General features: G+C 44.6%; 1 protein-coding gene across 2 annotated transcripts in view; it reads right to left on the bottom strand.

The window, feature by feature from the left end:
- The window catches only part of TTC39B (tetratricopeptide repeat domain 39B), a 63,071-nt gene extending 48,825 nt beyond the window's left edge, over positions 1–14,246 (bottom strand). Inside the window, exon 1 of one of the 2 annotated variants that reach the window (XM_081894277.1) lies at positions 13,920–14,246. In XM_081894277.1, the coding sequence (XP_081750403.1) occupies positions 13,920–13,987 (68 nt within the window). In that variant the 5' untranslated portion in view covers positions 13,988–14,246. The remainder of the gene's footprint in view (positions 1–13,919) is intronic. The other variant, XM_081894278.1, reaches the window with a different exon arrangement.
- Positions 14,247–14,596: the final 350 nt, after the last annotated feature.

Genomic DNA, 14,596 nt, shown 5'->3' with positions numbered 1-14,596 from the left:
CTACTCCCAGGGGCCCAACTCCCAGTAGGCAAGCTGTACGCCATGTCAGACAGGGAGATGCAGGAGCTGAGGGAGTTCATTGACAAAAACTTGAAGCGAGGTTTCATCAGAGAGTCCCGAGCGGTGGGGGGCAGCCCAGTGTTCTTTGTGGACAAAAAGAACACAGACAAACCGAGACTGGTGTGTGACTTCAGGGCCCTCAATGCAGTGTCGGAGCCCCTGGCTTTCCCTATGCCCCGAATTGATGACATTTTGACCAGAGTAAGGAAGGGAAAGATTTTTACAAAACTGGACCTGCGGGGGGCGTACAATCTGATACGCATAAGGAAGGGAGATGAATGGAAGACCACCATGTTTACCCCGTTGGGAGCCTTTGAATACCTCGTTATGCCCTTCGGTCTACAAGGGGGCTCCGCGTGTTTTCAAGCTTTTATAAACCACGTTCTGGGACCTTTGCTCTACAAGAATTGTGTGGCCTTTTTAGACGACGTGTTGGTGTATTCGGAAAATGAGGAACAGCATGTGAGGGACGTTCGAGAAGTGTTGGGCAGGCTGCAAGCCAACCAGCTGTGGGTGAAACTGGAGAAGTGCCAGTTTCATACCAAGGAGGTGGAATTCCTGGGGTACCGCTTGTCAGACAAGGGATTGGCCATGGATCCAGGCAAGGTCCAAGCGGTACTGGAATGGAAGACACCGAAGACCAAGAAGGACGTGCAAAGATTCTTGGGATTTGGGAACTTTTATCGGAAGTTCATCAAGAACTTTGCCCACTTGACGGCGCCCATCACCGACTGTCTCAGCAGCAAGAAGAAATTTGTTTGGACGGCAGAGGCGGATCGAGCCTTTGAAGAACTGAAAAGGGCTTTCGCCTCGGAAGAACAACTTCTGCATGTGGATTTACGAAAACCCATGAGAGTGGAAACAGATGCATCCGACCGGGCGGTAGGGGCGGTCCTTCTTCAACCGGGGAGGAGTGCGTCGGAGTGGAGACCGTGTGCCTTCTTCTCGCGGAAGCTGAATAAGTCCGAGAGGAATTACACGGTGTATGACAGGGAACTACTTGCCATTCACGAAGCATTCCGGAGGTGGAGACATTAATTGGGGCACAACACAAGGTGCAAGTGTGCACCGACCACAAAAATTTAGAGTATTGGAGAACAGCTCGAGTGCTCAACCAACGACAAGTGAGATGGGCACAGGAATTCTCCAAATTTAACTTTGAGATTTGTTATGTGCCAGGCCCAGAAAACGTCAGGGCGGACGCGCTCTCACGCAAACCAGAATATTGGGAAGGGGAGGGGGTGATCGAAGAGAGACATGTCATCCCGGAGGACCGCTGGGTGTGTGGGGCGGCGATGGTGGGGCAACGAGAACTGGTGGAGGAAACGGAAAATGATGAATATGCCCAGGATAAGCTCAGAGGTCTCAGGGGGGGAGGGCGAGAGCCCCGGAGGTTTTGAGGAAAGAAATGGGGCATTGTATTACAAAGGGGCACTGTATATACCCGAAGGTGAATTGAGGGGGAGAGTACTCAAGCAGTTGCATGATAGCCCCACGGCGGGACATTTTGGGCAACACAAGACCATGTGGTTGGTTACCAGGGAATTTTGGTGGCCTAAGGTGAGGGAAGATGTAAGGGAGTATGTAAGAGGGTGTGACCAATGTCAGCGAGCCAAAGGGGAAAGAAGGGCGCCGGCAGGGTTATTAGAACCTTTACCCACACCAGAACGGCCTTGGGAAGCGATATCAATAGATTTTATGACGGATCTGCCAAGGTCCAAGGGGAAAACAGCCATCATGGTAGTAGCAGACCTGTTAACTAAGATGTGCCACTTTGTAGCATGCTCACATGCAGTCACAGCGGAAGAAACGGCGAAGTTGTTTGTGGAACATATCTTTAGGTTGCACGGGGCTCCCTCGAGGGTGATCTCAGATCGAGGCAAACAATTTACTTCCAGGTTCTGGAGGAAGCTCATGAGCTTGTTACACGTGGAAGTCAATTTTTCAACTGCCCGGCACCCTGAAACCAACGGGCAGGCGGAAAGGGCAAATGGCATTCTTCAACAATATCTTAGGTGTTATGTCAATGACAGAGAGAACGATTGGGTCGAAAAGTTGGCGTTGGCAGAATTTGCCTACAATAATGCGGAGAATGTGTCCACAGGGATGAGTCCCTTTTTGGCTAATTACGGGTGTCACCCCAGGGCATTTCCAGGGGAAGGAGGGGAGAGATGGAGCGTCCCAGCGGCTGAACATTTTGTAGAAGAGATGGAAGCCATCCATCAGCAGCTCCAGCTCAACTTAGAAAGGGCTAAGGCACAATATAAGAAGCAGGCAGACAAGAACAGAAGGGAAGGTGAAACCATAAGGGTGGGGGATCAAGTGTGGTTGTCAACCCAAGGGTTGCCGTTCAAAGGGGGTTGTAAGAAACTGAGGCCCAGAAGATTGGGACCCTTTGAGGTGATTCAGCAGGTCAACCCGGTAGCTTTCAAACTCCGATTACCCAATCACATGAAATTGCACCCAGTGTTCCACAGGTCGTTACTGTCACCATACAGGGGAGGAGGTGAAGGGGAGCACGTCAGGGGACCAGCCTTGGAAGAGAGGGAACGCCGCAACCATGTAGCGGAAATCCTCGATTCCAGGTGGAAGGGAAATCAGGTGGAGTATTTAGTGGCGTGGGAAGGGGAACCGGAGTCAGAAAACACTTGGGTAAGTGCGCAGGAAGTCAATGACGAGGTTTTAACAGAAACGTTCCATCAAAGGTTCCCGAGGAAACCTCAGCCGATAGCAAGGTTTAGGAGGGAGTATTTCGGCACCACCGATGAGGAAGAGGAAATGGAAGGGTTCGCGGAGTCGGAGTTGGAAGAGGGAGTGGACTCTGATGACGAAGAGTACCTAGAGAGTAGGAACAGCAACAAGTGGAAGGAAGTGTTCGCGACGTCGGAAGATGAGGGAGGTTCTTTCAAGGGTTTTACCTCCTCACCGCCAGTAGGAGAGGAGACGGGAGGGGGTGAAGGGGGCCCTGGAGGGGAGGTGGATGTCAGGGAACTGACATCTAAAGCGCCGGAGGCGCAAAGGCTCACTGAGGGTGAGAGAGCAGTAGCAGCGGAAGAGGGAACCAGTAGAGGGCGAGCAAGAACTCCAAGGGAAAGTGAGTCGGAGGGATGGCTCAGAGACGCTTCAAGCGAAACCAGTGGGGAGGTCTCAGGACCTCCTATAGGGACACCCACACCTCGACGGAAACTGTCACGCCGAGAGGCCAGACGACGTGTTTCCGTTAAGGAGCTTTTATGTTGGAAACGTTTCCGAAAGCAGCCACTTTCGGATTCTACTAGTGATTGACGCAGCCATGCTGGAGGGGCTCCGTCACAGGCAGAGGTTTGAAAGCCTGATCAAACTCTGAGGGACTTGCATTTTACGCACAAGCAGCTCATCGTCCCATCACAGTCGGTTATGCAAAAAGCTTTTTTTTCCATTCCAAACATGCAATGTTTAGTCAAGGCAATGATTATTCATTGACATTACAGAAGTTAAATATTACTAAGGGGCTTTCTTGCCACTGTGTTTGGTTTGCATGAGAACTATTCCATCTGATCCTTTCTGAGCTGGGTAGCAGACAACTTTCATGGCGATATGCAAAAATATCCTCTGGGTGCTTGTTTGCATAGAGGAGAGAATGAACAACTTTTTGGAGACCATGAAATACTGCATAGCTTGTTTTCTGCTCCTCTCCTTCCACTACACTGTATTGCATGTTCCAAAAAAAGAAAAAAGAAAAGAAAGAAAGGAAAAAAAACCTCATGTTGGCTTACCAACATCTTTCCTTCCTGTCTTCCCTTGGATCTCCATAGGCCATGCTGCTCTAGAAACTTATTCATATGAGCCTTTGTGCTTGACTGCAAGGCCACTTCCGCCTTAAGGAGGAGATGGTGTTGCGGGCTCTCACGACCCCTCCATGTTTGTGCGCAGGGGGTGGGTGGCCAGCCCTGCTGACCAATCTGGTTGGTCTAGGGGTGTGGCCTGCCAGGAGATCTCTCTCTTTCTGGCTTTCAGCTGCTTCGGTTTTCCCACCCTCCCGCCTTTTAAGGTTTTCATCTCTTTTGACCTTGCTATGGACTTTGGTTGGTCGCCGTTGAGGGGCCTGATAGGAATTTTTCCACTTGGCAAATTGGCACCAGCCACTTGGTTTTCGCCTACCTCGTAGCAAATTGTCACAACTTTTTAAGGTTTGGCGGTTAGGCATTGAAATATTTCTGGAGAAGAGAAGAGGGGAGGTAGCGCCTTCACCTGTCCCACATATTGAAGGGTATTCCGTTAAAGGATTCCAGGGGGCGTGGCCCTGTCCAAAGCCTAGGGAGGTTAGGGCCTAAGGCACAACCCCTATTGGTGACCCCCAGGGGAGCTCCTAGTTGATGTGCATCAGGGGGACTCCCCCTATTGGTGGTTAACCCTTCCCGGACTCCCTGCAGACAGGCTGGAGTCAGATATGGTTGGTTAGATAAAATGCCTAAGCCAATACCGCTCATCATCTGTAACCAATAAAGTTGTGGCCTTTTTTAGCCCATTAACCTTAAATATTTGAGTCATGTGTCTTTATTCAACCAAGTTGGGGGGGGGTCAGGACTTGCCATGCAATGTATCTACATCGCAATTTCTCGGCAGCCCCCCTTTTGGAGTAACAGATGGATAAAAAATAACAGAGTGAAGTTCATGGGTCTCCCCCCCCCCAAAAAAAATGATTTTAAAATATATAAATTCAACCTGCTCTGCAATGTTTTGATCTAGCTTTTTATTTTACTAGATGCACGTGATTTCCAGCTTCACCTGGTTCACCAGCTATGGCCTTTCCTGGACATGGACAACTTGGTCACTGTGTTTGTGCTCTGATAACTTTGTGTTGGAGCTATTGCAATGTGTTCTATATGGGTCTGCTGTTGAACACAGTTCAGACGCTGCAGCTAGTACAAAATGCAGCTGTGAAAATCTTGCTACGCTTCTCATTTAGGCACTGTATGAGTCCTAAAGCAGTCAGAACAATGTCATTACTTGTTTTATATACTGTACATTTCTTACCTCTTTTAGCTTTACATATTGTATAATAAATAAATAAATAAATAAATAAAGGAATAAGTTGAGCTTCATCTCAATAAATAAAAAGCCCAGTGTGCTGAAGCAGTTTTGGAATCAAATATTCTGTACTCATTAACGTAAGAAGAACACTGTTTCTGTAATGGAAAATCCTATATTCCACATTTTGTACGTTGATGCACTTTCATGTGAAGTCAAAAAGCAGTAGAAATAAGGGCAACTTTAACAGGTTCTTAAAATAAGGTTAGTACAAAAAAGGCAGTACAAACGTGATTTTAGTTGAAATGAGGTGTAGAATTTGCAGTGTTGGCCTAGAATCCTTCGTCTCAAAACCAGTCTAACCATGTCAACAGTGTGATGCAGCACCAAAAAAATAGCTAATGCTATTCTACGCTGCATCAATAGAAATCTAATGTCCCAGTCAAGGGAAGTAATAGTAGCATTCTGTTCTGCCTTGGTCTGACCACACCTGGAATACTGTGTCCAGTTCTGGGCGCCACAGTTTAAGAAAGATATTGACAAGCTGGAATGTGTGCAGAGGAGGGCAACCAAGAAGATCAAGGGTCTGGAAGCCAAGCCTTATGAGGAATGGTTGAGGGAGTTGGGCATGTTTAGCCTAGAAAAGAGGAGACTGAAAGGAAATATGATAGCCATCTAAAGGGCTGTCAAATGGAGGATGGAGCAAGCTTATTTTCTCCCGCTTTGGAAGCTAGGACTCAAACTAAAGGATTCAAGTTACAAGAAAGGAGATTCTGACTAAACACCAGGAAGAACTTTCTGACAGTAAGAGCTGTTTGACAGTGGAACAATCTCCCTCAGGAGGTGGTGGACTTGACTCCCCTTCACTGGCGGTTTTTAAGCCACACACACACAAAGCTTTATTGCGGTCCATAGACCCAAAATACAAAGTGCAAGGTTTATAAGCAGAGATTGGATGGTTATCTGTCATGGATGCTTTAGCTGAGATTCCTGCATTGCAAGGGCTTAGACTAAATGACCCTTGGGGTCCCTTTGAACTCCACAATACTATGTTTCTATGATGGTTACTCTTCAATTCTGCGATTCTATGACTGTTAGTTTTTAGTTTTTACTAAACCTTTGCAAAATATGAAGCTTCACCCAGTTCTGACTTTTTAGAGATTGTTACTCAGAGAGCCTTAAATGACATATATTGTGTTTAAATGACACCATGTAGAACATTCTTTAGTCAAAAACAAAAACTGGGTCCAAAAATATCCTTTAATAGCCTTCAACAGAGGCCAGCAGGCAGTACATTTTAACCAAGGCAGAACTACACAAGTTCTCTGTGGCTTCCAATTATTTTATATCAAGCTGCTCAGTTACACCACAAGAGAATCCCCTAGTGGCCAATTATTGCCACATGAAACCTCCCATACAACACTGGCATAGTACACATTGGCATAATAAACTGCAATGTGCTGGCTGACAATTTCAAAATACATTCTTGGAGCATCAAAATATTTCTTGTACTTCCTTCTAGAAAAGAAAAAACTATCACATTAAGAGAAGTGTTAGAATAAGGGACATAAAGCAGGGATGACCAGGTTAAATTCTCCCTCACCAATAAAGCTTATTGTCCAATACCAAGTTGACTTGCCTGCTATGAACTATTTCCTACAAATTAAATATCATGGAAGACACAATCAATAGAGGAAACTGCCCCTTTGAAGTTTAAAAAGACACCTTGTGTAATCTGTCTTTAAACTTTGTTTTCCCCTGTTACAATTAACTAGCTGCTGCCACCAAGCAGGGGAAATGCTCTTGTCCATGAATCCTGGACTCATGTCTTATTATCACAGACACTATGTGAACATAAATATGTCAATCTTCTCCTATTTGCTCACAATACATTTCCAAGGCAGTTCCCGGTGCTTGGACAAGTTGAAGTTGAATTTAAGCTAGATGGTCATAAAACTGTCTGGATTAAAGAGAAGGCTCAAGAGATGGGAGGCAGACATAGCATCTCTTTGCATAATGACTTGGATCTAATGCTCTACATGTGAATAAGAACTCCAGAGGAAAAAATGTATGAGAGAACAGCTCTACAGATGTCTCTCCATTGGTGTAAAGGTTGAAGTACACAAGATCCTTTCAAAATGAAGTAACTGGAGAACAAAAGCGGATGGAACTGGAAAAGTAAAAAGGCACATTTTCATAAGGCTCTTGGAAATGGTGTCAAAGGTAAAATGATGACAAGGCTGAGGAGAGTATCCTGAGCTTTAAAAAGGAAGAGGAGTCATTTATGCACAGTACTCCGTGATTTCTCTTTCTCTCCTAAAGTGAATTTTTAATGAAAGACAAGTAGACTGATCTAAGGTTAGCATGAACACTTTCTACTTTTCTGCTTACCATTAACCCAGTTTGCACACAACGCTAAGCCAAACCATGGCTTAGCTCAGAGTCGCATTGCAGCAGGAAGGCTGGGGGAGGACTGAAGAGGTTGTGTTTTTTGCTGGGAGTACCCACACATGCATTCATGCTTTGCTGTAGCTGGGTTTAGAGTTCCTTGGTTAATTTTAATGCCTGAAATTGGGAAACAAGATGTGCTTGGGCTGCATAAATTACTTTGAAGTGGAAGTAATTCTACTTGCAGAATAAAGTTCAAGACCAGTTTTGCTACCACACTCCAGCTAAAATATGATGGTTTAATGGCAAGCATAGGACTCCTTCCCTCCTTTCTAAAATATATAGTAAATCTGCCAAAAGAACCATCTTTTATGCTGCTCTTATTTTATATTCTTAATGTTGTTTTATTTTGCTAATTTTGGTAAACCGCCCAGATAAAATATGTCGGGTGACTGTAGATCATAAACACATAAACAAAGAAAGACATTCATATGTCTTAAACTGCCAAAGGGTTGGTTTTATTCAGATTTCATAACTCGTGGAGTCTATAATTAGCATAAATCCTGAAATTGTGCAGCTGTATAAAAGTGCAAACATCCCTATGCACTGAAGTGAGAAATGGACTCAAGACAGCTGGTCATACCCCTTTGGCACTGATGTACCATTCAACCATCAGCTGGCAACTCCATCGTCAGCCTCAAAGAAAACAGGCCCTGTGCATGAAGGGCTCCACCATGCAAAAGAAAATCCTGGATTCCCCTTCTACACGTGTAGGGCCCATTCTCCATGTGGCTGAATATATCTGTGCAACTGAATATACAGCCATCCGGGTGTGTCTCTTTTATAGGAAATGTACACTTTTTGTGCATTCTGCAACTTCCACTTCAAAGTGGTAACTCAAATAGCAAGGAACACCAGTTTTGGAAAACTATATAATTTTATCCTGCTCTCCCTTAAAGTAGCTCAAGGTGATTACGTAGTATTATCCCAAATAGATGCATTGCACAAGGGTAAAAGGCTATTTTAATTTGCTTTCTAATTTGACTTGAAGATATGTAATGCTTCCATCAAGAGACTTCAGTTTTCTTAAAGATGGAGGAATCTTTATGTTGTCCCCTGGACACTAATTGCATGTCACAAACATGTACTCCTTAGTATTATGCTCAACGGACATAATCAACACTGTATTACATATTGTAGTAATGCAACGTAGGCATTTATTGTTCTCTTTGATAGCCCCTTGCTACTTTTTATTTTTAAATAGCCAAGGCTTTATTACATGCATTTCCTAAAAAATAAAACGTATTTTTAACTACATTTTATATGAAAATGCATGTAGCAGAGCCTAGATTAAAAATAATGATAAGAGGAACAGACGAGGGGGGGGAAAGAGGGGTGGTGGTTAACACTCTCCCTAGCCATGACATTTTTCTCTGCTCAAAGTGTCTCCCCATGGCTGCCTTGTCTTCCCGCTAGGTTCACACACTACTCTTGCATAAGCCTTGTAATAATTACCAAAGGATCCAGTGTCGCCCGCACTGTTCAGTGTGTTGTGCAAGTTGATATATGTAATCTCTTTGAGAAACAAGTGAATAAAAATTGTGTAAGTTAGCCTCAGGGTTAGGTTAACATTCAGGACCTAGAAATGTTCGTGGCACCATTTTATCCAAAAGGTCCAGAAGTCAAAATAAGTTTAATTTAGGCAACTACATCCTGTATACTTCATTTTAGTGATACTTTTGTCAATTCTCACATTAATTAACTCTTAAATGGGGGGGGGGGTACTTCAAAGACTCAAGTTCTCTCTCTCTTACACACACACACACAAAATAATATATTCCAGTAACCAATCCTTACATCTTTCAATTTCTCCAGTCAAAAGCATTCTTAGAAAAAAGAAGGAACTGCAGCCTATTTTCTACCTGCTTCACCATTAAAGCCAAGAGGTAAATAAGACGTTATGGAATCACAATTGTGTGCATGGCCATGAATCAGCCTCATGCATGCCTACATATGCAGATTCCTCCCAGAAACCTGCAATTATACTTGGAACTCTTCAATTAACCATAGTTTCTCATTATATCTGAACCAAAAAAACAATAGTTACCAGCTTCGGGACAATTTGGGATTCCTGCCTTGTTTTTAACTTGATAGGAGTAGAGAAGTTAGGCTGGTCTCAACTAGAGCCAGGGCTTTTTCGGCTGTGTATCCGATCTGGTGGAACACTCTGTCACAAGAGACCAGGGCCCTGCGGGATTTGACATCTTTCCGCAGGGCCTGCAAGACAGAGCTGTTCCACCAGGCCTTTGGCCAGGGCACAGCCTGACTCCTTCCCTCGGCAATCTTCGCGGAGCTCTGGCCCAATGGCTGCCAGTGGCTTGAATTAATTAATTTTATAATGAATGATTTTAGAGTGTTGTTTATGCTGTACTTTTGTACTGTTTTATTGTTGTTAGCCGCCCTGAGCCCAGCTTCGGCTGGGGAGGGCGGGATATAAATAAAATTTATTATTATTATTATTATTATTATTATTATTATTATTATTATTATTATTAAAAGGTTTGGAACCACTGAACTTTTAAAGTATGGCTAATGGAACACTTCCTGGCTTATTGCAAGAAAGAAAGGAGCATCACAATGGCAAAAGGCAAGATATTCCATACTTTTCAGTGTATAAGACTAGGGTTTTTTTTTTTACTAAAAATAATTTTTAAGGGGGGGTAGTCTTATACACAGGGGCAATCTCCCCCCCCCCCATTTTCTTAATTTTGGATCCCCAAAAACAGGGGACTTATATACAGGGGTGTGTTATACACGGAAAAATACGGTAATCCAAATGTGGTCTAGGAATCAGGTCTTAATTTGTATAAGACTGGTGGTTGGGTACATTTTAAGTATTCCATAGGCAGTTGGGATGTGGAGTGAAACTCTCAGCTTGCGGCAGGTTTAGGGAGGGAAGCAGAGACAACTGTTCTTCCTCTCAATGGCGGATACTTCCAGTCTGGGAATCCCATCTGCAAAAAAGACAACTTGGAAGAAGTGTTTTCAACAAGAAAACTCATACTGTGGTGAGGGTACAGCTTTCCTGCCTGTGCAGTGCTTTAAACTGTGGTCTACTCCACCATGATCCTGTTTTATATTGATTCAGCCCAGCCCAGGTGAAGGCAGCACACCAGTTTCTAAGTGTGGGTGTCTGTCCTATAGGTAGATGCAAGAGGCCTGAGATCTAGGATGAGCTACAAACAAGCTTTAACAAATTAACATTAAGGAGCTAGATTTAGACCACTGTCTACTCCAGCAGAGCATCATAAAACTGCCTACCAAAAACTAGCATATGAATGGATTCTGACTAAGAAGATTTGCAGAAAGGCAAGTTGCTGAACTTTCACTCCCTGGATAGCTTGACAAACTTACAAAAGACCGGAAGGGGAAGCTTGACACAGAATAGAATCCCAGAGAAAATGGTAAATTAGGGGGAAAGTTAAAACAAAACAAAACACCACAGTATGGTTAACTTCACAAAGTGCAAAAAAAGTGTTACACAGATTTAGAAGGAAAACACAATTTACTGAAGCTTTCTGGACAGTATCCAAAATACACTGTTTTTAAAATAACCAATACTCCCATTGTTACTCTTCTCTTCATATTCCTAAATGATCGACTAGTATTATTAAAGGGACATGGGTGGCGCTGTGGTCTAAACCACTGAGCCTCTTGGGCTTGCTGATTGGAAGGTTGGTGGTTCGAATCCACATGATGGGGTGAGCTCCCATTGCTCTGTCCCAGCTTCTGCCAAGTTTGAAAGCACACCAGTACGAGTAGATAAATAGGCACTGAGGTGGTGGAAAGATGAACCGTGTTTCTATGCACTTTGGCATTCATCACCGTGTCCCATTGCGGCAGAAGTGGTTTAGTCATGCTGGCCACATGACCCGGAAAGCTGTTTTCAGACAAACTCTGGCTCCCTCGGCCTGAATCGAAATGACTGCCTCACCCCACAGTCACACTGGACTTAACCATCGAGGGGTCGGTCCTTTACCTTTACTTTTTACGTAGTGTTATTATACGTCCCAATATTTAAAAGATTCATTGAAGCAAAGAAATTTATGTGATGAGATAGCCCTAAAAAGCAGTCAGAACAGTTATAACAGCCATCCTCATTCAATAAAATGGCTAGGATATAGTAGAATTGGCATATCAAGCAATTTGCCAAGTGAAAAGGAAGCCTGCAGCAGCACCACAAAGGCTGTTTAGGCATGACTGCTGAGTCACCTTTCTTCCCCTGATAAAGTCTTGACAAAAATCTAGATATATACCAATGTTGTACCTATGCTGGGCAGGGCACAGTTTACAAGCAGGCCAGGATCTCACGCCCAAGTGTTGCTGCTATGCATGATCCATGATAAGAACGATCTCCTTCATCAAACCCCCAGCACCAACTTCAGGTTGTACATAGTGCCATTAATTAGATTTTTCCAGGTTAAAACTAATAAAAAGCTCAGACAAAACACACAAAAATCCAGCTATAATATAAAAGTAAACTAAAATTAATCTCTGATTGCTCCTATTCAGGATAGATGCCTACTATATCTGGTTCCATATTTTTCATATTGCATCATTTGTCCACTTGCTCATCTGGATTGTTTTACTAAACTCTCTTTTGAATTATGCAAGCACCTCTAGCATGAGGCATTCTATTTCCTCCTGCTCTTTACAGCACAGTATCTGGGTGACAGGGGTCATATGTAGGTGGTTTATTATTACAGAGTGTAGAATTTCAATGGTACGAGCACTGACTTCCTAAATGACCTAAAATATTGCAGTCATGGTTCCCATAAGGAAATAAAATGTACAGCGGAAGAGGGCCACTCTAGACTACTTTCAAAAACATAAAAGAAACACCATGACTTTAGCTTAAAACAGCTGCAGGAATCATATATAGTAACGACATAACATGAGGCTGCTAGAGATACTCTATTTTATCTACATTTGGGGTCTTCACAGATAAGGGGCATTCTGACAGCCACAAACATATCAGGTTAGAAGAGACTGTGGGAGTCATTGTGGTTAAAGTGTTGAACCAGGACCTGGGTTCAAATCCTCATTGAGCCAGTCACAGTCTATCAGTCACTGATTTGTTGGGAAGATAAAAATCCGGAGGGAGAAAACATGCATGCTACCCTGAACCCCTTGGAAGTAAGGTGGGATATATGTGTAATGGTAAATATAATAAAAAGAGACGAGGATACTTGGTCATGATGTCTGCAAGCTTTGTATCATGAACTGCTATCACTTATTTGCAGGCTGCAGCTCTGGAATTCTTTTCTGCGCTTCAAAGCAATTCCTGAACAGATGAATTCAGGGGGCAGCTGCCTAGGCCAAATCAAATGAATAAATAAAAATACTTAACTAAAAGTAGAAATGGTAGGAAGATCTTGACAGGGGTTTCTTTTCCTGAGCACTTGGGCTCAAAAGAAAATAAAACAACTGTGGCCGAGATGTTTCATTTTGAATCTGCTAAGACAGAGCCAGACAGAGGGTGATGACAGGTGGGTGTCCTGCCTGTGACACACACACACAACGTAAATCCTGGCTACACCCCTAGACGAATTATAATAATGAAACGAAGGGTGTTGTACGCCTAATAAATAATAACGAAAGCACCTCGAGGGATAATGAGATCTCAGTTCTGAATGATTTTTGCAACACAGCATCGCTGCTGACCATCACATTAAAAAAAAAGATGCAAGAGTTCCATTTTGTCTTTTTATTCTGCCCTCCCCCCCAATCCTTTCGGGTGAGATTTGAATTTACCATTATTGAACTTAACATTCGATATTTATGAGGTCACATCGGGGCTGGATTTCAGTGTGGTGAGGCCCTAAGCAACTGAAGGTAATGGGGCCCTTTATATGCCCAGCTGTCCTTTGTCAACAACAAATTGTCGCTGTTTTTTTTAATGTTGAATGTATGCTATATGGTAATTTATGGACCTCATAGGTATCTAAAGCCATTTTCACATAACAAATATGAGCCTACAACACAAAACACTGTTGCTGTATGTAGGTTTTATTTTATTTGTTTTTTATCTTATATTTTGGAAATGTACATCCAGGTTTGTTTTTTATTTCTTTATTTTTGGGTCTCCAAGAGAGTGGGGCCCGAGGCTCTAGCTTGTTTAGCTTTTACATAAATCCAACACGGCAGCACCTGTTGGTCGCCAGGAGGCGAGAAAGTGAGAGGACGAGAAAACCTTCTCCCCCCCACCTCCATCTCCATCCTTTCCCCCGCACCGACCTTTCGACCCATATCGGAAACTCGACGAACAACCCGACGCGCCTTGCCCATCCATCACCTACGGAAGGGATTCACGCGTTCGGCACTGGCGTAACGGCGTTCACACGTTCACGCGTGTGTGACACGGAACTCTCGCCCCCCTCTCCCCCTCCCCCCGCGCCCACGGCGTTACCTCTTCGCCTCCTCCTCCTGCTGCGCTGGTCCCTTCGGTTCCATTTCTGACACTCGCCATATTCCCCGCGGGGCCGGGCTCGTCTCGTGTGAAGGGCGGTGAGGCTCTCTCTCCCGGGTCAGGATGTGAGCGGATCCAGGAGCGCCGTGGCAGCGAGACCCTCCCTCAGCCCTTCGCTTCCAGGATAGAGTCCGTCAGGTCGGTTGGCGGCGGCGGCTCTCCTCTGACTGAATCCACCTCAGGCGGCTGTTTGCCGGCGTCCTCCTACCCGCCCGGCTCGCGCCCGCTCCTCATCTGCATATCACGCCCCGCCCACCGCATTTAAAAGTCACATACGCAAAAAGTGGGGGCAGTCGACGTTCTACACACACACCCCGAGCTCCGCCTCGTGTCGACTCCGCCCACTGTATTTGCATGACGAGCAGGATTGACCTATGGAACCGCCTGCTTGTATCTGCATATCACGCCCCGCCCACCGTGCATTTAAAACACGCAAAAAGTGGGGGCAGCCGACGTTCTACACACACTCTGAGGCTGCCTCGTGTCGACTCCGCCCACCGTATTTACATGACGAGCAGGACCGACCTATGGAAGCGCCCGCTCGTCCGCCTGCATTTTACGCCCCGCCCACCGTGCATTTAAAAAAAAAAGAAAAGAAGGAAGCGCTTC

The sequence above is a fragment of the Podarcis melisellensis genome, assembly GCF_964234715.1.
Source record: "Podarcis melisellensis genome assembly, chromosome: 17".
NCBI classification, from domain to species: domain Eukaryota; kingdom Metazoa; phylum Chordata; class Lepidosauria; order Squamata; family Lacertidae; genus Podarcis; species Podarcis melisellensis.
Note: the sequence above shows the minus strand (reverse complement) of the source record. Positions and strands in the feature narration are given on the sequence as shown.